The sequence below is a fragment of the Alternaria triticimaculans genome (assembly GCF_023758025.1).
Source record: "Alternaria triticimaculans strain BMP 0046 chromosome Unknown scaffold_8, whole genome shotgun sequence".
In the NCBI taxonomy this organism is placed as follows: domain Eukaryota; kingdom Fungi; phylum Ascomycota; class Dothideomycetes; order Pleosporales; family Pleosporaceae; genus Alternaria; species Alternaria triticimaculans.
The window spans coordinates 933,175-957,229 of record NW_026055965.1 but is presented as its reverse complement, the minus strand read 5'-3'; the positions used below and the strand labels follow the sequence as shown (position 1 = coordinate 957,229).

Sequence of the window (24,055 nt, the reverse complement as noted above, 5' to 3'; positions counted from 1 at the left end):
CGTACACATTAATAGCCGGTGCGAACAAGCAACTGCCGACCTCGCAGGTAGCGAAGGATCGCATCTGCTGTGCGATGTAGCATTTCTCAACGGCTGTTGCAGCATTTTGACGATCATCTCATGTGCATGGCAACTCGTGCCCGGGTACTCGTCCCGTAACAATCCCCCACAAACATCAAAATAGCCACACGCTATGGGTCGAGCACGATGGGAAGAAGTTGTTCTTGGAGAAGATCGAGATCGTAATCAGATCGACGATTGTTGAGTAACGGCGAGTGGGTGACTTTTGCTTTTCGGTCTCAGGAGTTTGGTGTCTAGGCAACGGCCAGCTGCAAGGGTGTAAACTCTCGTAACGTTTGAGTATCAAAGTAAGAGCTGGGGAAATGTTCTCGCCGTACACGAAAGCTGTACTACCTTGATGCCTGCTGTGCTACCATATGACAGTACAATATGTTGCAACAAAGATAACGTTAATGAAGCGGATGAGGTTTGAAACGAGGTGACGGTGAGTCGTATTTAGCCAGCTTGTGTGTGATAGAGGTCCCATTTGAGCCGCATCAATTCGGCACGTTGTGGCGGTGGTTAAGTGTATGATTCGAGTGGGGCCATGAGAGCATTGAAGTCATTTCCTTATCGAAGCGGCATTGGAACACGGACGTGTTGTGCTTGACGTTGCGCCATATCCGTAATGCTCAATAGAGGCATCGGAGATGATGTTGGTAGTGATACGCAATAGCAGTGCGCTACTAAGAACAGATCATAACGGTTCGTGGTATGCTCTGAATCTGCACCTAATAGCTTAGTACGGTACATAACCCGGCGGGATTGATCATCATATAACTGCGAAAACGATACCTGCGTTCGGCGCAAGATAACAAGGCTATGGCGAGCAGTTCCCTTGGGTTGTTTGAACGGAAAAAGGCCCTGTGCGTTTCCCTTCTTGGTGATCAGGCGAAGTGTGCCGACTCCCACGCCTTGGATAATGGAGTGGCGCTTTTTTTCTCTCGAACCGATCGGAACCGGCACATAGCAATCAGAACGAACGCACGCATTTTCGACGTGATGTCATGATATATGGGGAACGGCCTATTTCTCACATGTGCAGCGGGTTGATTCCTTCAACGCCCGATCGACTGGTGCTGTAGCAGCTGTACGCGAGATGATCTACTCGTAGGTAACGGACCAATATTGACTGCACGATGAGGACCGTTCGCTGCCTGCGAACCAACCGAACGTGATGATATGCAGCCTGCGCTCAGAACAGTCAGTCAAGAGCCAGGGTGCGATGGAGCCAAGACGTCCCCTTTCGGGGAAGATGGGCCAGGCGAAAGTTTGAACAGCAAGACGAACCGCACACCAAAGTGCTTTTGATAAGGAACAGGCAAGACGGTAACCGCATGTGGTGCAAATCGGACGATATTGACTCTGCGAAAAAAGTTGGTGGCTCTCGTGCAGCAATCCCTTGCTGAGACTGGCCCGTTCACTGCGTCGCTTGGCGTGAAGTCGGAAAGCACTTGCATGCAGTCGGTGCGCGAAGGCCGAAATTCAGTAGCGCAACGTACCCAGCTATAGTTATATGCATATTGACGTGACGAGGCATCACCTTTGGGAGAGAGCACCGTCACTATCATCCCTATAGCCAGATAGGAGGAAGATGAGCACACATGTCTTTCGCATAATGTTTCGTGGGGGTCAACGCTCGGCTGTGGTGTGTGATAACTAGCCACCGCACGGATACCAGAGTGAAACGGCGTAGTAGGCTCGGGAGAAAGAGGCAGATGCGGCACTGCACGTGTTGTGTTGAAGCTTTTGTGGTCCGCAGCGGACGGGAATCGCAGACAAAGTGCAAAGCGGGTCTTTCAGATTCGCTTTCGTGCTCGCATCAATGTCGGCGTGAAAGGACGCAAGTCACGGTGCTGCTCGCGTAGGCGTATGAAGAAGGAAGAACTAGGCATGGGCACTAGTATGGCGCAAAGTTAAAAGATGGAGAGACAGTGTCAGGGACCCACGGCAGCTTGGGCCAGGAATCTACCTGATCCCACGCAACCGTCGAGCGGAACCGGCAAGTGACAAACCACAGACCGAATTAGTACCAGACGTACGCTAGACGTGACTCTCTTCCATGAATCCTTCACCGAACGATGTTTTTGGACGTTCTCCGTGGGTAATTAAGCGACGGATTGCGGCCCCCGCCTATAGCTGCTGTGTGGGAGATTGGGACTCGATTTGTCGAAGAGTCGCTGAGATGACAGTACAAGTGATGTGAGGGGTCACTGACTGGAGATCATCGTCGTCGTCTCGAGTGTTGGCTAAGAGGGTGCCCAAACATGGGCTTCGGTGGAATATGCCGTCTCGCTCACGGTATTTGGCCGTCGTGGAGTGGAGCGGAAGCCCTTGCCAGGGCGGCGTTGAAGGGTCGCACCAACGCGTGCAATAAGCTTTGAGCGTCATCGTCTAGAAAAGCTCGTAGTTTTGACGAGTCGAGCGGGTGCAGCTGTGCCGTGATGACCCTGTTTCCGGCCCAGGGATGCCACGAGGCCGCTTCCGCAGCCAATGGCGCCCCCCTGCTAGTTCTAAACGTTCGCTTGCATCTGCCTTGTTCCTGGGGCGCTCCTGCCTCCCTCTCCCCGAACTCACTGACACCAACGTCTTCGCCGCGTGCCGGCCAGAGGCGCGCCGCTGCACAACCTCATCTGAACTGCGACCGAGTCCAATGCACTACGCCAGCACGGGGCACATGTTTTCTTCTCAACAACATGCACATCACTGGTGCTCCGTACCTCGCCACCAGGGCCATTATTCAGTCGCCAGCGACCGTTTAGCTGCGTCGCCCTGTTCGCAGCTGGTGGGCCGGCTTTCCTACCGCTTTGGTGCAGTCCACCGGCATTGATAAACCGCCTGGCATATGAGCAGCCGGTCCGCAAGGCGACGATAGATGATGATAGTCGATTAACTGCATCAGGTCCGTTTTCGCTGGCGCTAGACATGTTCACCTGATGCTTCAGTCGCGCGCTGCTACTCGCCTCCACACTATGCTGCAGATCAACATGTTGCAGCCAAAAGGCACCGTCCGTCGCAACCATGCGCTGTGCTCGATGCTAAGGGTGGTGCCGCGCTGTCCATCGTGCAGATCACCCTAGGCATTAATTGCGTGATGATATAGCCTACCCCACGAATCGCCAGACATGCGAGGTTAGGCTCGCGTTTCACCCAACTCCCGCCAATCCCACCTGGGACGCGCCGCCGACAGCCTAGACACTTTTGCTGTTATTGGTACTTCGCGTCTTGCAGGGGCCCTCCTCGTTGCTGCAGGTATCAACACTAGTGCTTGTGAGCCACACTTAACCCGCTGCAGTGTCTTTTTTACCACATACATGCAGGGAAAGCCTTCATGTTTGACGTGCCCGCCTCCCGAGTCTCACCAACCTTGTACTTCAGACAGTGAGCCACGGCAACCTCAAACGTCCGTCATGGCACACATTGCCAATTGCATGCGCTCGGATTCCGAAAAGTCTCCCGTTTATATAACTCTAGAAACGTCCTCCAGGATGGTAAGCCACTCTGCTCCACTCCACATTGCAATGAACTACCATTTGCCCCGACGTTCACGCTCACTCAGAGACATTCAGGCTACTCGAGACTCCCAGTCGCCCACCATCTCTTCCCACTCTAAGAGCCCCTCGCTGGCAACCCTCCAACAGCCAAGCACCTCCAGATACCAACTTTGGCCATCTGCCAAAAGCCCTGTCGGATTGCCAAAGCACCCAGAATCTTCTGACAAACTGGCTGCCCTTTCAGCTGGTCGTTCTGCCACTTCTCTCAGTGACACTGCCGTATTGCCTGAGAGCAGTCTACCCTTCTGGCAGCGTACTGGATCCTTGTCAAGAAGGAGGAAAGTCAGTGTACCTGAGCTTGGAAACACCATGACCACCGTTCAGGAAATGTCTATCGACTCTCGTAAGTGTGAACTGACATCTCTTCACCCGAGCCATGGCTGATAATCTGTCCAGCAACCATCCCAGGGAGACCACCTCTTCGCAAGCTTTCTTACGAGGCTTTCGGTCACGAGAGATCGTGCAGTGCTCCCGGCTCCAACTGGAGGACAGGACCCTTCGGCGATGCAATGATGGCCTGTGTGACTGGTCCTTCCCCTGGCCCATCTCAACACACCAACGGCCCTATGTCCTCTGATCTGCCCAATGCTTCTGGAAGACCATTGTCACCCATCCTCAGCCCCGGTGCCACACCTAGACCTTATCTCAAGGTTCAGACCGCCAACATCGACGAAGAATCCGACCTGCGCCCACAAGTGCCGCCTAAATCGCCAGCCGTTGAACGCAAAACGTCTCCAGCCCCACTCATCCTGAACTCTAAGGCAAGCCGGCCACAGCTGACTACGCCTGCATCAATGAACTCAGGCGGTAACACACCGCTGAGTGCGATGGACCTCCGACGATCGCCCAATGGCAGCATTCCTCTACCTACCCCACCCTCAACCTTTACCAATCCTTTCTATGCATCATCACCCGCCTCGAACCGAGGCTCACCGCGTACTGAGAGGAGAGATCCTATTTCATCGCAAAGTTCTACCCATAACCGAAACATGTCTGAATCGTCCATCATGGAAAGAGGTCGACCTAAGCGACGCAACAGCAAGAGAGATCGCAGCCGCACCATGTCAGAGGCCAACGGCTCTGAACCTACTCCTGACGCATGGAAACTGCCTGAAGGCATGCGTGTGCCAGAAGCTGCCAGACGTATGAGCGACGCCGACAAGAAGCTACTCCACAAGCAGGCCTATGACCAGGCTGGCAACTTCGAGGTGCTGAACAAACGTGACGTAGCATCACTATCAAGGGTAAGCCATTCACAGCACCAACCACATAACCAATGCTGACGTCGCTATAGGAACTCAGAGCACTCGACGAGCGCTGCGACTACCTTCGAAAGACCTACAAATCACTACGTGCCGGCCGTCAAAAGCTGCATGGCCGTATGATTGCTTATCTGAGGCGCGGAGAAACTGTCATCTTCTCACGCGAATCACTTCTCAAACAGGAAGAGGCACTGGCGGAACTGGACATCTCGATCGACGAGTTCATTCTGAAACTAGAGCAAGCCGAAAATCGGCGCTTGCGACTTCGGCAAAAGCTACTCGAGCACGTCGCGGCTGCTATTGTGCTCAACCCTAGCGCGCGGGATCAGGTAGCCGAAACTACTCCACCTCGAAGCCCTGTAAAGATCGACAGCCCATCTCGACATGAACGAAAAGAGACCGAGTCTATCAAGATATACGCCGACGGACACGTTTTGAATCTCTTCTCCGATATTGAGAAGGCCATCGGCAAGATGTGCGAGCAATCTTGCTAAGCGCCTCACGACATTCATTTCTTCTATCTTTCCATCATCGATACCCTCTTCCTTGCCTTGACGGCGTACCATTAATTTCGACCCCCGGACTTCTCACGACTTCCTTATCTGTACCATAACGGCCCAAGCACACTTTGCTCTTACCATTACTCGTTCTTTTATTCCAGGGTGGCCCCTTGACATTTGTCTATACAAAAGAACGCTCATACCATCGACATTCTGCTTTATTGTATACGTTGGCATATATACCCGAGCTTTTGCCCATCCTTTCTGTTCTTCGAAGTTCTCTTTTGCGCATCAATACTTTCTCTTACATCACGATGTCAGGAATGGCGATGACCATGTTGGGGGCGTTTCATGTTTGAGCTTTGACAAGGGCAGGACGCTATTGTGGCGCACCATGTATCTAGGTACTACCTGCAGGGGTAGATGAATCAAGAATGACATTTCAAAGCCAAGTGTTTCGGTCTCTTCCCAATAATCCTGGTGGCGCTGATCGTGCTTAGTGACCATGTCGAGACATCGTCATTTTTCCAACATCCTGCTCGGGCCTTGTGTGAGATTTCGCACTGACGGGCCTGGTCCGTACGGCGTCCAGTTTTCGTCTTCTAGGCCCGGGCTGTGACGTTTGCTGTCACGACGATAGTAGGTAATCTGCCTGCGAGCGCAGTGGAGCAAGTGCAGCTTCGGAGGAGTGCGCATTCTAGAGCTCGAATTGTTTCACTGAGCTACGTACCGCACGTGGCTAGACTGGCGTCCTTGCTATATGATGCCCATTATAGGCTGTTTCGACGACGACATCGCAGCGTCTTGAGAGGTGTCCGGTGAAACGGGCATACGGTGGGGCTGGGAACATGAGAGGGGACTGCCCAGAGTATTGTTTCTATAGGTTGCCGGGGTGTCTATAGTGTTACGCGGGGATGCACAGTTGCGCACCCGCGCAGCAGTCACATCAATTTCCTTGCTCTCACCCTTGTTGAGCTGGAGACGAGTTTTGCAGAATTTTCAACGTACATTGCGTCGATATCCATTGACCTGTGCAAAGATGTAGGACGCGCCCAGAACACACAGCGGGCCAGATACGGATCTCGGCCGCCGTCAAGTTTCAGAAGCCGATTAGAAGACTGCAAGGCCTATCCCAACACACGGCACGCATCGTGCATCGACTTCCCGCCATCATCGAGACTCAAGGCATATTTGCCGTTTATCAGAAATGAAACTTCTTCAGCAGGTGCAAAGGTCGGCATATTGGTCGAGATAGAGCAAGTAGTCGGGTGAGAGGGTCCGCTTCCACCTGCCGCGACCGGACGCTCCAGTCTCTTTGGGTCGGCGCCACCTTTCTCCGCATGGTCCGTGCCCAGCGAAAAACCTCACTTCTTTGGGCGACGACGTGACTACCTGTAGAGAGCCATAATTTCCACCGTCACACTCACCACCATGGCTACCAACAGCATCAAGTTATTGACCGGCAACAGCTATCCCGAACTCGCTGCTCTCGTTGCCGACCGGTACGTTCAAGTTCTTCACTCCTGACGCTCTTTCGAGGCTGCGACTTGGCATGCAGCTGCCCAACGACTGCAACATATTTACCCCCACCATCATGCAATAGTAATGGTTATCGCACAATCCGCAAAGTCACTCGGCTTTTCTTTGATGCTTTCTTCTTTTTTCTTCTGAAACCGACACAGAAACAGAGCCTCGGGGTGTTAAGCACGTGCCCCAACTGCATCGCTAATTGAGTCACAGGCTCGGAATCGAGCTTACCAAGATTCTGGTGCTCCAGTACTCGAACCAGGAGACCTCCGTGACTATTGGAGAGTCCGTTCGAGACGAAGATGGTATGCATCATCATATCTATACGGGATCGAGTATCGCTGCGTCTAGTGCTCGGCTTACCACAACGCAGTCTTCATCCTGCAATCCACACCACCAGGTGACATCAATGATGCTCTCATGGAGCTACTGATTATGATCAATGCATGCAAGACCGCTTCTGCGCGCCGCATCACCGCTGTGATTCCAAACTTCCCGTATGCCCGCCAGGACAAGAAGGACAAGTCCCGTGCGCCAATCACCGCAAAACTCATGGCAAACATGCTCCAAACCGCCGGTTGCAACCACGTCATCACAATGGATCTTCACGCCAGTCAGATTCAGGGGTTCTTCAATGTCCCCGTCGATAACCTCTATGCTGAACCCAGCACGCTCAGGTGGATTCGCGAAAACCTGGACGTCAAGGACTGTGTCATCGTCAGTCCAGATGCGGGGGGTGCCAAGAGGTAAGACCACACGTCCTATCTGCTAACAACCTCCCCAAGTCTTGGTGCCGAGTACGGCAGTGAGCAGTGGTACAACGGCGCGAACTCAAGACCCGAAGTCTTACTCTGTGCCATACTGAACTCTCGGACTGTCATCCGTAGAACGACTTCTAGAATGTGCTAGTACTAACGCATTTTCAGGGCAACCTCGATAGCGGATGGCTTGAACCTTGGCTTTGCCCTCATCCACAAGGAGCGCACGCGCCCCAACGAGGTTTCGCGCATGGTGCTAGTCGGAGACGTACGAGGAAAGACTGCCATCCTGGTCGATGACATGGCCGACACATGCGGTACACTTGTCAAAGCAGCGGACGTTCTCATCTCCGAGGGTGCAAAGGATGCGCTCGCGATCGTCACCCACGGCATACTGAGTGGCAATGCCATTGAAGCTCTAAACGGCAGCAAGCTCAAGAAGATCGTCGTCACCAACACCGTACCCCATGAAGACAAGAAGGAGCTGTGCGACCGCATCGAGACAATCGATATTAGTCCGACCGTAAGTAACTCCCTATACTTTGGAAAGGTGCCGCTCTAACGGCACACAGCTTGCCGAGGCCTGCAGGCGTACCCACAACGGCGAGAGTGTTAGTTTCCTCTTCAAGCACGCGCCCGTCGACTAAGGGAGGCATCATCATTCGGTCAACGGCAGTCATCTAGCATATGAATTAACGGCGTCACTGGCGGTATAGGCGTTAGGATCAGCATCAGGACTTGGACTATTCTTCAGACGATAGACATCATGGGTCTATGAAGATCTGCAGATCGCCTTCAGATCCCGCATCTATTGGCGAAGCCACTGCTGCAGCATGAGGCGTCGCACTAAGTGCATTAATGAAATTGCACGTTTCTATAACAGCTTCTTTCCGCTAAACTCGTGGCAGGTGCTTCTAAACTAAATCCGCTGTCAGCCGGGTTGACATGCATGCGCAAGAGGACGCCATGGTGAGGCACTTGTCTAGTCCGTCACGTTGCGCGATACGAACTAGCGAGTTAGCTGCTTTTAGCACGGAGCAGATCGAACTTTATATCATCGTCAAACTACACTCTCCCCACGCACAAGTAAGGTTTCAAGACCTGCGAGATCTCGCTGATCTTTACTGCGCATGCTCAAGGTGCGGGATCAATCACCGCTAGACATCGCTTACAGGCATGTACTGTACTATCACGATGCATGTGCGTCGTACTGGCTTGCGCGGTGACAGGCTTAACATGCAGCCACAACCAGCACCTTTAGACTGACATCAAACGATGATCGACAAACACGCGGAGTATTGTACTCTCCCGGTTAGTGTTACTTCGACAAGTTCGTACACCTCAGCCACCTCCAGATACGCTCCACATATCGCAGCCAGCATACCCCAAGGAGGATTGTGTGACCAAATGCGGTAGACTCCGAGAGCTCCACCTGCCACTACTCAGCGACCTCCTCCACCCTCAGGATTCAATCATTGTTATCAGTAATCACCTCAGATCCTGCCGAGTCAAGTCGCCTTTATTCCCCAATTAATTCCTACGACTGCCGACCCTCCGAGGAGGTTTCAAACCATGATGAAGATCACGATGCTCACTTCACCCACCGATCTTCCGCTCCGATCCGAGGGTGAAAGTGGTCCAAACGCGTTGCTATGTTTAACTCGTGGGTTGAGCGGAGGTGGAATCTGGAGATATCCGTGAAATGCGGATTTTAACTTTGGGGTTTGACTATGATCGGACTTGTGGTTTTTGCATCCACCGATGCCGAAGTTCTGCCACCGCGTCGGCATGGCTAGTGTGTGGCTGAAGAACATGTTCAAACAAGCGTTCGCTGCTAAGCGGCTGCCCGTCCAGAACGGTTCCACGCGATGCAACGGAACTCATGGCCGCTTGTGTCTCGCCGCTCGCACGAGCGCGCCAGTCGAGTGGCTGGGCTGCGCATTGCACTAGGGATGTGAGAGTTGTGATTTGGCTGTCTCAATGCGAATGCGAAATCGTATCAATTTGGCTGAGTTCGATGAGCACGTCAATTTTTAACAATATGTCGCTGTTTTACTACGGTGGAAGACTAGCTTAAACATTCTCGCGATGCTTGGCATCCATCGCGCAGGACGGTTCACCCCACAGCAGCACTGACCATCAGATGACCACCATCCCCATACCTTAAGACCCTTTATCAACGCTATCGCACGGCTGAATGCGAATGCGAAATCTTTCAACCAGCGTAGGTACGAACTACAGTTCTCTCTCAACCCCTTCGAATACGGTTTCAATAGCCTACACGGCTACCGAGCTGCCTCAAGAATTCACGCAGCCTACCCCTTACGACAAGGATATACTGCGTACGCACACGCGCGAGAGCACGCAAGTAGATCCCAAGGGTCCTCCGACATGCAAGCAAACGCAAGGATCCAGCATCACGCACCACCAGCACCCCAGTTACCCATAAACTCAAAGAGCCGGAAGAAGCCAAACGAACGCACGAGACAATCCCACTCCCCAAAGAGCCCCCATGCTGGCCTCGCATCGAAGACACAAGTTTCCCAGGTTCCAGATTCCCCAAAAACCCGCGTTGGAAGATTAAAGTTGTCCACACCCCAGAACGGACCGAGGGTGAGAACTTTATATGGCGCAATCGCGTGCGTCGTAACGCAACACATCCCTTCCCTTATCACATGGTTTCCGCTTTCCACCTCGCCGGATTGAGACTGCAGCCAGCCTCGTTACGGGTGCCATTGTGTCTCGAAAAGTAGCGGAACCCCCGCGCAAGGGTCCAGGTGATAACTTTCCTTCGACGGTCCGAAATGGTGAACTTTGATGGTATTATCATACGATTTTTGGATTCTGGATCTTGACCTGAGGGGATAGTCTGGATCTTCCATTGTGAGTGAAGGGCCGATTCGGGGGGCGAATATTGTGGGCGGAAGGGGCAAGGTGAGACGGTCTTTTGGGGTGGCGTGAGGTGGGGGTGGACCGGTGGAGGTGGGTTGTAAATGTATGAAGATGTTTCGGTGTAGAGGGTCATGTGGAGAAATGTGGTATCGTGGAAGTAAGGGTTTGTACAGATGTAGCATGGGCAAGGGAGATGCTTGTGCCTGAGGCCTCGTCACTGGGATGCGGCCTGTGGACGTAGAAGAGTTACTCTCGGTGTATATGGTGTGAATGTCAAGGAGCCTCTCTTCTCGATAGTTTGTGTGAGCTGTTATGAGAGTTGTGGCAGAAGGGCTGGACAAAAGGTCAGTGTTGTTCAGATGTGATGGTGTGGAACAAAAGCGCTTGCTCGGGAGATGTTGTGATGGTACACTTTGTACCACGCGGGCTTTTGGAGTGAACATCTGCATGTCATGTCTTGCATAGATGCTTGTTGCGAGCGACGCGATTGATCTTTCTTACGTAGACCGGGTCGAACAAAGTATATGTCTACGCAATAAGTTTGATAGTCATCACGTACCGACATTTTTCAGCATCAACGATAATCTTAGATACATTTACAGTGTCAAAATATATACATCTTCAACCCCTCTTTACAACGACTCTACTTCCTCACCAACCCAGCTCACCAGCAAGAGCCTTGGTCAGAAGCTCCGCCATCTCCGCATGTGTCGCAGCATTGGGATGGTAATCACAAGCAACGTCTGAGCCCTGCGATGGCATATCCACCAGACTGATCTTCGTGCTGTTCTTAAGTTGCGCAATCGCAGCGTTCAATGCATTCGTCTGCGTAGTCTTCTGTGCCTGACCTGCAGGATACCCGTCGCCAAGCATAGGCGATGTCAGAAGGAAGAAAGCAGCCTCTGGGTAGTGTGTCTTGATCGTCTTGACGAAGTTGACCATGGCAGCGGTGTATTCTGCCGGAACGATCGGGTCGCGGACGCCGGCTTGATAGCCAAAGTCGTTGGTACCAAGATTGATGACTACAGCATCTGGTGTGGCGTTTGCGGGAAACGTGTAGCTGTTCAGCGGATCGAGAGCGCCGTATCTGGTCCAGCGTTGAGGCATGATGTCGCTTGGATCGGGGGTGGGAGAGACGTAGTTTCTCGTTAGACCGATGCCGCTCCAGGCTATGATGTCGTAGTCGGCATCTAATGCGTCGGCAGCCAGGGCGGCGTAGGTCTTGGGATTGTTCTCCACAGCGGCGCTGTTCACGCATGGGTTGACGCCGTCGAGGCCGTAGCCGACGGTGATGGAATCCCCAATGACTTGGATCTTGCGCGAGGCGTAGATGTCTGGACCTAAGGTGCCGTCCGTTGTTACGTTGCCAATGGTTATGGTGCCATATGAAGCTTCTGATCGTTTCCGCAGTTCGACCGTGTGTTTGCCGTTACCAAGGTCAGCGGGCGTTTTGATGGAGGTGCCATTAACATCAGGAATGACAGTAGCTACGCCATCGATGGTCAATTGAGCACTGTTGGTGCCGCTTGTGCCTTCGATGCCGATGCTAGCGGAGGAACCTGTAAAGGTAAAGGATACGCCGGTTCCAGGCCATGTCAACTCTTGCGTGTCCGGATTCACACGTCCGAGAAATCGAACAGCCTTGACATTGTCGATGGCTGCTAGTAGTACGAGAGGGGATACGGAAAGCTTCATGATGAGATATGATGGTTTGAAAGATGCGCAGCGCGTCGTGGCACTGAGACTTCGCACACATTTATACTGTGCAACATTGTAATTAGTATCGAGGCTAACACGGAAGACCGTTACTAATCTCGTAGAATAGTAAACAAGTTCCGGAGTGACCTGAATCGTGGCCTCCGAATAAATTGCACAGGACAAGAAAACCGGGTAGCCTTTGGAGAACTCCGCGATCTTTCTACAGCCACGATGCTACTGCATGTTGCGTAGCTATAATTGGCCAAGCATTTACTTTGCGATATTGCGCATGACACTAGAACAGTATGGTAGTCGTAAATTTGAGAAGATGCGGGGGTGCAGCCGTAGGTATGTGGCAAGATGACCGTTGCGATGACGATCGCGGACCTGGTAAATGATGCACTAAACTGAAATGGGAATGGTGCGGAATACATAAATTCCACGAACGAAGGCTGCTCTCGTCCTTTAGTCCGAAGATATACATTGTAGCTAATTGACGATGGACAACGTCTTCTAGCACATGATGTAAGAAATTGCATTGTGGGATATGAGAATGAGGCTCGGAATCTCGATCGCACACTAGAGTATGCCTTCTTTGCGCTTCGGCGTCAGACGGAGCATCAGCATCACTGTGACTTGGGAAGCAAGATTGACAAGAGAGCATAGCATTCTCAAGATAAGAGCAACACCAACGAATTCTGCTCCCAACGGTCCCAAGGTGAGGTTTCCACCCAAGATGCCATCGACCTCGAATCGCGACGATCGACATCCAGCCTATGGACCCCACGGATCGTTTACTCCTCGCGCAGTCGCCCCTGCCACTAACGGTATGTACGCATCAGACAAGACGGTGCACGGGCATCGACTCGGTCTTTGAGCTCTTGGATTTCGGTATGTTGTAGATTTCAAGGACACGGGACAGGTGACCGAGATATCGATAACAGTCGCTGAACGCCGATAAAGAATATAGATGTTGAGAATGAAGGTAAAGATGCGAATGTGTGCGGCCCGAGGTAATAATGACTGTGTTCAGGTCGTCGAAATACCACTTGAAGTTAGGGTATCGATGGATGAAAGACGATAGGAATATAGCCTCGACCCGTGGACACCCTGGATAATAGCAATGAGCCGCGCGCGCCCTTGTTCAAGAGTCCAAGAGCTTGGAAAATGGTTGGGGTCAAGTGCGCGGAACAGATGTTCGAGCGTGTCTTCTCCGTCGCTGTTGGAGTTCTGACGGGTAATCTTGAACTCTTGTTAGCATAGTATCGGGTGGCTCAGCAAGAAAGACCAACAATGTGAGCGTTCGCGAGGTTGTAGTAATGGTACTGTTGATATGTCGTAAGAATGTTGTTGAATGATGGCGATGATGATAGGAAGGAATAGTTGATGACGAGAACGAGGACCGTCCTGGAGGAAGGATATCAAGAATTTGGCAATACGGTGGCACGATGCTGGAATAATGAAGTTAGCTTTAGACAACAACATGAAAGACGAATGGTACGTACCTCGAGTGTCGCGGATGGGACAAGGGGTATCAGCGCAGCGATAGCGCCTGTTGCGCTGCCCGTTGTTGCGCCATCTGCTGCTCGCGCACCTTCTGCATCTCCAACTGTTGAGGATACGTGTTTCGAAGAATGAGGATGAATGAGGTAGAGATGCCGTAATAATACTAGGAAACAGTCAGTAAGACGTAGCCAATCCCTAGAGTAAGAGACATACAGTGGTAACGATGTTGCCGACAACGCACTGGAAGAATCCGACATCCTCGATAGTGGTGTCGTGATGATCGATGCCATGTCGGTCCTCGAGTATCTGACTTCCTCTAGGGCAGTGTTGCCAATGGAGGGATGAAGAAGGTAGAGATGTCGTAAGAATACTAAGAAACCGTTAGCATAGCACAGAGAAGCTGTAGGGTCGGATGCATACCGTTGTAACAATATATCCGACAAGAGCGACGTTGCATTGTAGATACCTGACTCCCTCGAGGATAGTGCCACCGATCATAGATTGGTCTCGTAGTTGTGTCAAACCGTAGTGTACTTGTAGTAGATTCGGATCGTAGCAGGATAAGAGCTGGCGGGGGAACGATGGCGATATAGATAGACTGGATAAGAATGTGCGAGATATGGCGGTATGAATGTTGTAATGATACCAAGGAACAGTCCACTAACGTTTCGGCAAAACCACGAATCGGCTCGTTTGTCCTCGGATTGTGGAGTGATCGCAGAATCATGTGTCGGTTGGCTTGAGCACTATAGGCTGTCGCGCGGGTTAGTATGACATGGAGAAGTTCTGGCATCAGATACATACTGTCATATCGATGTTGCCAAGGAAGGACTGGTACGAGACCAATGCGCTTGTCCGACTGGGAAGAGGCACAATGATTGCACTTGACCTTGGCGTAGCAGCGCTTGCCTTGGTAGTTCTTCTTGGTATGGCTATATTTGCCGCAACGAAGACAGAAGAGGTCGCTGCTCCAGCCCCAGTCTTGCGCCTGGCTAAGCAGCTCGAGGCAGAGCCCGCTTTGTACTTGCTGTACTTTTCCTGGGCATGGCTGTACTTCTGGGGCTTGTTGAATACGCTGAGGCTGTGCTATGCGTGTTCTCGTCCGTAGCGATGGAGTGATGAAGATGTGGTGACGATATGATAACGATAGAGACAGAGTGTTGAGGTGTCGTGGTGATGAATGAGAGTTGGAAGTAATATATAATGATAGAAGTGAGGATGGTTGAGAACGAAGAAGAATGGGTCGTATCCCAGAAGAGTGGTGTGGAAGAGATGTGATGGAGGATACTTGGAGGAAGAATGGGAGCAGGTAAATAAACAAACAAAGAACACAACGGGACATGTGAGGAGCGAGCTTGTAGCGTGCCTGACATGTGCCACCAAGAAACATATATGCACGAGAAGTAGCACATGGCCATTGATCGTCAGTAACGACTGAAACCAACAATTTACTGCGCAGGCGCCACGGGACGACAAATCCCCACCAACACACTCGGCAAGAAGTTCACGATACTTAAAGTCAAAAGCTGAGTCGTAAAATCATCAATTGAACCTGAACGAAAGCACCAGTCTCTCACTCCATCCTTTTTCAAGCCCCTCCTAAACCTCCAGAACTCTCAATCCCCATCTCCCCAGCTCACATTCCTATAACACCTTGAAGCAAACATAGCTCAAGAACTTATCGTTCAAATCGCCCTTGTCCGTACTCCTTAGATCCGCATTACCGGGCCAACTCAAGCTGAGGAAATCTGATTCAACGCCAGGAGTCTTGTGGCAGGAGTTGTTGCTGTTAACGAAGGTATTAGCTAAGGAACCCGAGTAAAGGAATTGTCAGTACATACGTGAAGAACTCGCACAAGAACCCTGGATCAGGTCCAATCGATGATTCCCTCCCAGAAAGTTGTGCGCAGTCAATATCTGAACCGCCTGGTTTGGTGAAGTGGTGCGAACATGCGCCGTTCCAGTTGATGTCATCGCAGACGTAGACGCCGGCTAGATCTTCAGGCACGGGAGACACGGAAGCTGACGGCGCTTCTGGCAATGGCGTAGACAAGGTCGCTGTTACGGTGACCATGGTGGTCGTCATGACGATGTCTGATGCTCTAGGAACAGGAGTCAAAGCCGGGGCGGGCGCAGCGGAAGAGCTCTCGGCGTCGCCTCCAGCGCCTAGTAAGTCTCCTAGGCCGCCCAGAGGACCGCCTCCGCCCAAAACATCGCCGAGGGGGAGGCCTTGTCGCTTTGCAGCTGGATGTGCAGATTCTGGGACGTATTCTGAGGGGATGAAAGGATGACCTGGGCTCGGGGGCAGGCTTGCGGCGAGAGTGGTGCCGGTTATGAGAAGGGTGTTGAGGATGGATGCATACATGATGAGCGATTTGCTACTGTCAAAGTAGAGAGTTTGATAGGTCTGGAATGTGAACAGCACGCGCGTTGTCTACAGAAATTATAGAGATTTCCGGTCTACTTGTACTTCTCGTGAGTTGTACGTCTCGTGGAGGTGAGAGCATCTTTCTTCCCAAAGCAATATGAGACGGCAATTTCTTTTTCTGTGTATCAACTGTCACGACACTTGCTCTCTACCGGCTCCGTGAGACTCGGCGGGTAGAGTTGTGTAACAAAATGCCCGGTTGCACTGATCACCTGCAGTACGCGACCAGGCTGCACGTAGGCTGCGTGCAACCCTTCGAGGACTTCTGCGGAAACGTAGTCTTCAAAAGTGCGGGTGGTGACTGGGAGGCGCTCGATTATGTGCGCATGAGAGATGCATGTCGACTGAAACGCAACGGCAGTGCTGAATCAAGTCGAGTACAGTTGAGCACTTGAGTGCGCATTGTTGATGAAGTGCCGTTTCTGGCACTGGCCCGCTGCGTCGCGGCAACGTCTTTCGCAAGGTGCAACAGCCGGCGGATGAAACGATGGACTTGTAAACAGTCGACTTACTCTATTCTGATAGTAGACAATAATTGGGTACAAGAATACTGACAAGTCCCTCCCGAGTGGTGGTATCATATGCGCTCCAATAACGCGACCAAACAAAGCGCTGTAACGCTAACAAGACGCCGCCGCAATGTCCCATGCCCAAAAGACCGAGAACTTGTAGGTACTCGGTGGAGTAGGAGAGGCACCTGCTGCCACGGGTATATGAACGGCAACGGGTAATCAAAGCGATCTAAGATATCCCTGAGAGCGAGCGTACTACGCCGCTGATCTCTCGGGTGCTTCCGGTCGGTCTGGCTCGTAGTTTGTCTCGCCCAGTGACTCAGTGGGTCCAGAGACAGAAGGCGCTGACGGCGCAGCGGCACTGGGGCCCCGAGACGCTGCTGCGTTTAGGCGCTGGTTCAGAGCTTCTAGAGCGAGAGCACGTCTCCTCTCCGCCTCAGCACGTGTGGCTCCTCCTCGACCGCCCCTGCTGTTGGGGTTCATGATGCTGGGTAAACCCCCTTCAGCCCGGGCGCTCGCCTGTTCGTTGCCTGCGTCAATATCCTGATCTGAGAAGGGTATGCACACTTTGAGCGATACGAGTGTGTTGTAGATGCCGTCCGAGAGGGCACCAACGGGTGTTTGTATGGGCTCCGGGAAGAAGTGGGCAAACGAGAAGGTATCTGAGGCGTCGCCGCGGATGACAGAGCCGTCGCCAGTTGCGGTAGACGATAGTGATGGGCTTATGCGGTAGAAGCGGAGGTAGATCCAGGCAGTGAAGAAGCCGAAGTACGCCAGGAACATAGCCGTCTCGGTACCCAGTATTATGCCGGAAATTGTGTTGGTGAGGAGGAAGATGGCAGGGAAGTGCTTGACGCGCATGCGGATGAGGCCCTTTGCGATGGCAACGGTGTGTTCGGGGACGAGCTGCTTGAAGGAGACGAGAAAGCCGGCTTGGATGGCGATGCCGCCAGAGATGGTCGTGCGCCTATGCTTGGTCAGTACAGTGCATGGGACGAAGGCCGAGTACGCACATCAGAGAGGTCTTGCCCATGACCAGGTAGCCGACGATGTAGAGCAGATAGGCGAGCATGTTGGGTATCACGGCCACGAAGAGCATGAACTTGGTAAACTCGTGAGACCCCCACGCTCTTTCCAGGTAGCGTCCGCCATAGAAGACGGTGAGTCCGGTGGTGATGAGGCCGAGGAGGTTCTGCTCCACCACCGTCGCCAGCGCGAAGACCCAAGGATACCACGGCACCGAATAGCGGGGGACGATGGTGAGCCACGGGACGCCGTTTCCCACGCCGATGATTGGCTTCTCGATCTTTTCTACCAGGTTGGCGTTGGGTCGCAGTGCGAAATTTACCAGCGTAAAGAATACGACGGCCGCCAGCACGCCGCGAGTGAGCGGGGGCAGGTTGATGCGCGCCATGGTGGGGAGAATGCGGCGTCTGGAGGCGGGAGGTGAGGCAGGCGGGCGTCCTTCACGTATCGGCCCGGGCAGGTCCAGACGGGCGGTGGAGATGTCGAGGGTGAATTGCGCATGCAGGCGTGGGAGCGTCTGCATGTGTTGACGGCAGGGATCATGAACGACGCTCGGACGGAGATCCTGTGGGGACTAGCGGCCGCCAGAGTGCTGAGTAGTTGCAGGTAGCCTTCGATCCTCCTACCAGCTCGACGACGACCACCACCACGAATCGCGCACCCAGCACGCCCCGCCTCTCACCGACCCTACGCACTCTGCTCCCCGGCGCATGCAGCGCGTACAGGATGCGCCATGGCGGAGACTCTCAGCAGCAACGCGATGAACTATCTCGGTACACGTCCCCAGCCCACGCCTCTGTTGGCCTGCATGACTGACGTCTAGGTGCAGTATGGCGATATCTTCAGGAGGCCGGATTCGGTAATGCCGCCCTGCAACTCTCGCGATGCTGGATCCGCGACCCCGACACGCTGCCCTTTGCGAAGAACATCGAGCAGCACGCCCTCATCAGGCTCGTGCAGGACGGGCTGTGCTTCGACCAGCTGCAGGCCGAGGCTTGCAATGTACGTCGCATACACGCGCGCGGGAAGCTGGTACTGACGAGCGCAGACGGAGCCGCGCTACAAGTTCGGCAGCGACCACGGACGACCCTATTCGGCGCGCAATGGCAACCTCTTGACCCTCGACAAGGGCATTCCCGCACACGAACTCGCTGCCGAGGCCAACGGCGCTGTCCAAGAGCCCCCGCCCAAGAAGACGCTCAAGCGCAAGAAGACGAAGCCCACGAATGGCGTCGAGCCGCGCCCCGAGCCCCAGGTCAACGGCGATGCCATGGAAATCGAGCACAACGGCACCACCCATGTGACCAACAGCGTGCGGGCTGAGTCGGAGCCCATGGTCTCGGAAGCCGAGTCGCCCTCGCTTGCTGATATCCCCATATCCACCCTCAGCATCGGCCAGGACGCTGAGATCCAGACCGAGGCCATCGCTGTGGCTGATCTCACTCCCGGCATCGTCTCCATCCCTCCCCCCTCAGACCCTGCCTGTCTTATCGAGCACACGCTATGGGGGCCTATAGACTCCCCTGTACTGCTCGCAGCCGGCAAATCCCTACTCCAAGTTCACGTTGTGAGCAAAGACCCTGGCCATGAACCCCCTACCCAGCATTTCGACATACCCTTACCCGTCGACAACTTCGACGTCACCGCGCTATGCTGGCATTCCGACAACGAACTCACTGTCTCTGTGCGAGAACAGCGATCCAACGAAGTCGGAGAGAAGATGATGATGGACAAGCTCATCAAGCTTACCGAAGGCGGCCAGGCCTCACAGGTCATCTCCTCCACTGCCGGCCTCATCAACACGCTTCGCTGGAACCCCGAACGAAACTTGCTGCTCTCGATATCAACAGACGGCGAAAAGGGTTCCATCAAGGTGTGGAAGAACGATAGCGACTCTATACCCGCATGGACCGAATTCACCGACACGGCCATATTCGACGCCCACTGGATAAGTGACTCTGCTTTTGTCGTTTGTGGTATCAAGCTCTTCAAGATCTACCAAGTCAACGATTCCCTGACTACCCAGCAAACCCTCGACACTTCAGTAACATGGGAAACAGTCAAGTATGACGCTGCGTCTAGGATCATCGCCGTGCTGGGTATCGAAGACAGGAAGTACTATCTTGGCATCCTCCACCCCAACGACTCGATACAACTACAGGTCCACGAATATCCTGATGAGTACCCCACCGATCTCAGCTTCCGCGTAAAATCAAAGACCAGCCACCTTACGAACGGTTCTTCGCTGCCCTCTGTTCTGCTTGCAACGAGCTCCATGGCTGGTGCAACGCGCATCTGGGACGCAAACGAACCTTTCAAATGCGTCAAATATCTACCTACCACGGATGGTACGCAGGCCTTTAAGATTGCTTTCTCTCCAGACGGGTCGCTCTTAGCTGCAGCAGGCCCCGATGCCGTCACTGTTTGGGATGTAGAAAAGAGAGATGTACCAATTGCCTCGTGGCGCGCCAGTGAAACTCCCAGCGACAAATGGAACCCGGCCATAGACGGAGAGTACAGTCTTGGTTGGGAGCCAGATAGTTCTAGGTTATCTATCGCTCTTGGAAATCAGGTATGCAAAATGCGAAGAGAAGATTTCCAATTGCTTACACTACTACAGATTGCTATCGTCACGGTTCCGAGGTAGTACCGGGGATCGTCTATGGAACAAACTCAATTGCAGCTCTGCGGCACAACTATCGCGCCGCTCATCGCAGGGGTTTCTCAGCTGTATTGCACAGGACGGATAGAAAACTATCCAGAGCCGAACGCGCAAGTCTTCACGGGGACATTCCGCGAAGTCACTAAGAGCGCGTTGCGGGATGCAGCGGGACGCATGTGGAGGTCCGGGGTGGCGCCTCGGCCGACACAGATGCGGAGGCTGTCGCGCTCTGATAGGCTAAGCCTAGCGGTGGAACCCCAGGCCGTCTGCTGAATCCGACTGGTAACTCGACGTCTCGCTAACGCTCCGCCTACTGCTTCGGCACTTGTATCATACGGCCAGCCCTGACGATGGTGAGGGGTGTAGGTGGCCGTACTTATAACGGTTCTCTGTCGCCATTTTGCGGGCAACATCATCTGGATCGTTTCTGTCATACTCTATACTACCACCTACGCTGGCCAGTCTAGCCTCTGAATAAACCATTTAATTTGGATACACGTCGCGCAATTACTCCTATTGTGTAACTCGTTCTTTCTTGACGATGTCGGCAGTACCTAACCTTCCTATCGACGCGCCTGGCATTTCCATTAACGAGGATGCCAATGGGCTTTCAGCGAAGCCGCCTTTCAAGCTCAACGATGCGCCTGTGGAAAACTTGCGACGTCTGAGAGTTGTTGTTATCGGTGCTGGATACTCGGGCATCTATTGCGGCATTCGCATTCCAGAGAGATTGAGAAATGTCGATCTTGTCATCTATGAGAAGAATGGCGGCGTTGGAGGGACTTGGTACGAGAACAGGTAAGCATTTCTTCTGTGACTAACCAAGGTCTTCTTACTGTTTCGCAGTGCATTCACTGACTTGATCGCAGATATCCCGGTTGCGCATGCGACATACCATGTAAGCAAGCTTGAACTTACGAGTACAACCACGGCTAATAATCTACAGCTCACTCATACCAGTATACGTTCCAACCGAACCCGAACTGGTCGTCGCTCTATGCCCCGTCTGCGGAGATTCAATCTTACCTCCAAGACGTAGCGCACAAGTACTCCGCGGATCGCTTCATCAAGCTACGCCATGAGATTCAGGCATGCCACTGGGATGGCAAGACTGCGAAGTGGAACATCACAGTGAAGAATCTCGACACAGGAGATGTGCTACAGGACAAGGCCGACGTACTTGTTTCAGGGAGGGGTGGTTTGAACACACCATCTTGGCCTGAGATAAAGGGCTTTGAGACGTTCAAAGGCGAGGTCATGCATTCGGCAGTCTGGAATCAAGCCTACGACTTCAACAACAAGCGAGTAGGCGTCATCGGTTCTGGTTCCTCCTCCATCCAGATTGTCCCGTCGCTGCAGCGTCTACCAGGTACTCATATTAGTACCTTTGTGCGTAGTAAGACGTGGATCTCGCCTCCCTTCGGCCAACAGCTATGGGACAAGTACGGTTTCAATGGTTCGACGATTCCCCCAGAGCTTCGCGATCGTTTCGCGAACGATCCAGAATATTACCACAAGTTCAGGCTTTCAGTCGAGGAAGATGGAAACAGCATCCATGCTGTTACCATGAAAGGGACTGAGTTACAAAAGGGCGCAAAGGATATGTTCCATCAGCACATGAAAGAGAGGCTGAAGAGCAAGCCTGAGATCTTCGAAGCACTCTTACCCTCCTTCTCCCCAGGGTGCCGTCGGTTGACGCCTGGTCCAGGCTATCTCGAAGCCTTGACGCAACCCAATGTCGACTTCGTCACATCGCCCATAACACACATCTCCGAATCCGCAATCCACACAGCCGACGGAAAAACGCACGAAATCGACGTTCTCGTGTGTGCCACAGGCTTCAAAGCCTCAGCCCCACCTCCGTTCCCCCTAACCGGCAGCAACGGCCTGCCACTTGCTAAAAGGTGGGAGGACCGCGCCGTAAACTACCTCTCACACTCCGTATCTGGCTTCCCCAATCTCTTCACCATGCTCGGTCCCAACGCCGCAATCGGCTCCGGCAGCCTGACGTGCATGATCGAGACCCTAGGCGACTACATCATCAAAGCAATCCGCAAGATCCAAAAAGAAAACATCGCAGCCATGGTTGTCAAGGAAGCGCGCGAGAAGGACTTCATCGAATACGTCGACGCCTACTTCCAGGGCACTGTCTTCGCCGACGAATGCCGAAGTTGGTACAAGAACAAGGGGACGGGCGAGGTCGTTGGGCTCTGGCCAGGAAGTACGTTGCATTGTGTTGAGACGATGAGGAGTCCGAGGTGGGAAGACTTCGACTATATTTATTTGGATGAGCTCGAGGGACAGAGTGACGGTACAGAGCTACATGGTGTGGGGAAGACGAGCAACAGGTTGGCTTGGTTGGGCAATGGGTGGACTAGTGCGCAGACGGAGGGCAAACACTTGGCGTGGTATTTGTACCCCGAATTTATGGAGAAGCCTGTTTCGCCACTGCCGGAGGAGAAGGAGACGTATGCTATTAGGCCGTTTTCTTATTGAGGGAAGGTGGAGAGCAATGGCGGTTACTTGACAACGTCAAGCCAGTCGACACTTGCAAATTTGATCAACATTGAAGCTGATCTTTTCTATGAACAACGATTACGGCAGGCCGTCCCGCAATGCACATGAACCGCCATATTCTTGGCATACATATCGCTCACTCTGACGGACGAGGCTAGCTACTCACTAAGTTCAATCTTTTGCGCAGCATTCCTGTTCAAGGGCGCAGTAAAATACAAGATCGTCTTCTCTCCCGTTCATTCAGACTATTTATACACTCCACCCTTACAACGGACCCAGTTTCTCAGCATAGCTCCTGAGGTTCGCACAAGGCTGAGAACGCCTCGTGCTTTGCCAAGAACATGTGGCTGGAGGAGAAGATGCACGGTGCGAGTATCATTGGGTAAAGTACAGATCTTGACGTCGAGAGGATCGTCTGCGGCATGTCCGCTGCATCTGTTGAGGGGGCCGATGCTCGTTACCAGGCTGTGGGAGAAGACGGAGAAGATGTATTTTAGCTACCGAAGGTGCTCAGTAAATCCGGCCTTTCTTGTATCTTCCCGATCTCTGTTTACCGTCTGCTAAGTAGGGGACGACTCATTATTGTGCTGCCCATAATGCCTTCATACGTCTGGCTCGCATGCCTTCTCACAATCATCACACACACCACCGCACAATCAGACAGCGACAGATGCGAAGGCAACACCACCACCTACCACGACTTCAACCTCACCGTACCCTTCCAAAACCTCTGCGGCAAAGATATCGGCGCCAAAGTCGACTTCCTCGATCCCACCTTCGAAGAAACTTGGTCCGATTGCATGGGCCGCTGCGTCAAGAAAGAGCCGCTGTGCTACGGCTTCGATTTTCGACCTCTCGGCGCAACAAAATTCGAAAATTGTTGGCTCATGAACGCTACGTTCGATGCGGCGACGGCTGTGTATCCAGGGTTTGTGATTGATGCGGCGATGTTGGCGCCGGATCTGGTGGAGGGGTTGGATGAAAATTGTGAGACATTGGGGCTACGAGGGTGCTTCCTGAAGAACGGGAGGTTGGAGAAAGTGACGGGTATGTTTCTATAATCCCCATGAGCAACACGATAATCGCTGACAATCGATATTGACAGCTTCTTCGACTTCCTCTACCCCCACGTCTTCAGCTACCTCCACCAACA

General features: G+C 53.0%; 8 protein-coding genes across 8 annotated transcripts; 4 read left to right on the top strand and 4 right to left on the bottom strand.

Moving 5' to 3' along the window:
• Positions 1 to 3,923: 3,923 nt before the first annotated feature.
• On the top strand, positions 3,924 to 5,370 carry J4E78_006240 (uncharacterized protein; the record flags this gene model as incomplete). Its single annotated transcript, XM_049366853.1, has 3 exons — positions 3,924 to 3,957; positions 4,011 to 4,858; positions 4,909 to 5,370. The coding sequence occupies 3 exons, from the start codon at positions 3,924 to 3,926 to the stop codon at positions 5,368 to 5,370; spliced, it is 1,344 nt and encodes a 447-aa protein (XP_049221559.1).
• A 1,437-nt stretch (positions 5,371 to 6,807) lies between these two features.
• J4E78_006239 (uncharacterized protein) lies at positions 6,808 to 8,308 on the top strand (the record flags this gene model as incomplete). Its single annotated transcript, XM_049366852.1, has 5 exons — positions 6,808 to 6,878; positions 7,117 to 7,208; positions 7,277 to 7,649; positions 7,830 to 8,184; positions 8,234 to 8,308. 5 exons carry the CDS (start codon positions 6,808 to 6,810, stop codon positions 8,306 to 8,308), a joined length of 966 nt encoding a protein of 321 aa, XP_049221558.1.
• A 2,896-nt stretch (positions 8,309 to 11,204) lies between these two features.
• J4E78_006238 (uncharacterized protein) lies at positions 11,205 to 12,248 on the bottom strand (the record flags this gene model as incomplete). Its single annotated transcript, XM_049366851.1, has 1 exon — positions 11,205 to 12,248. One exon carries the CDS (start codon positions 12,246 to 12,248, stop codon positions 11,205 to 11,207), a length of 1,044 nt encoding a protein of 347 aa, XP_049221557.1.
• Positions 12,249 to 13,785: 1,537 nt separating this feature from the next.
• J4E78_006237 (uncharacterized protein) lies at positions 13,786 to 14,567 on the bottom strand (the record flags this gene model as incomplete). The annotated part of the gene is made up of 4 exons (XM_049366850.1): positions 13,786 to 13,920; positions 13,971 to 14,063; positions 14,178 to 14,324; positions 14,562 to 14,567. 4 exons carry the CDS (start codon positions 14,565 to 14,567, stop codon positions 13,786 to 13,788), a joined length of 381 nt encoding a protein of 126 aa, XP_049221556.1.
• Positions 14,568 to 15,401: 834 nt separating this feature from the next.
• J4E78_006236 (uncharacterized protein) lies at positions 15,402 to 16,122 on the bottom strand (the record flags this gene model as incomplete). Its single annotated transcript, XM_049366849.1, has 2 exons — positions 15,402 to 15,543; positions 15,599 to 16,122. 2 exons carry the CDS (start codon positions 16,120 to 16,122, stop codon positions 15,402 to 15,404), a joined length of 666 nt encoding a protein of 221 aa, XP_049221555.1.
• An 830-nt stretch (positions 16,123 to 16,952) lies between these two features.
• Positions 16,953 to 18,111, bottom strand: J4E78_006235 (uncharacterized protein; the record flags this gene model as incomplete). The annotated part of the gene is made up of 2 exons (XM_049366848.1): positions 16,953 to 17,664; positions 17,711 to 18,111. 2 exons carry the CDS (start codon positions 18,109 to 18,111, stop codon positions 16,953 to 16,955), a joined length of 1,113 nt encoding a protein of 370 aa, XP_049221554.1.
• A 345-nt stretch (positions 18,112 to 18,456) lies between these two features.
• On the top strand, positions 18,457 to 20,370 carry J4E78_006234 (uncharacterized protein; the record flags this gene model as incomplete). Its single annotated transcript, XM_049366847.1, has 4 exons — positions 18,457 to 18,496; positions 18,553 to 18,725; positions 18,772 to 20,295; positions 20,344 to 20,370. 4 exons carry the CDS (start codon positions 18,457 to 18,459, stop codon positions 20,368 to 20,370), a joined length of 1,764 nt encoding a protein of 587 aa, XP_049221553.1.
• A 556-nt stretch (positions 20,371 to 20,926) lies between these two features.
• J4E78_006233 (uncharacterized protein) lies at positions 20,927 to 22,881 on the top strand (the record flags this gene model as incomplete). Its single annotated transcript, XM_049366846.1, has 3 exons — positions 20,927 to 21,183; positions 21,255 to 21,283; positions 21,332 to 22,881. 3 exons carry the CDS (start codon positions 20,927 to 20,929, stop codon positions 22,879 to 22,881), a joined length of 1,836 nt encoding a protein of 611 aa, XP_049221552.1.
• Between the last annotated feature and the right edge of the window lie 1,174 nt (positions 22,882 to 24,055).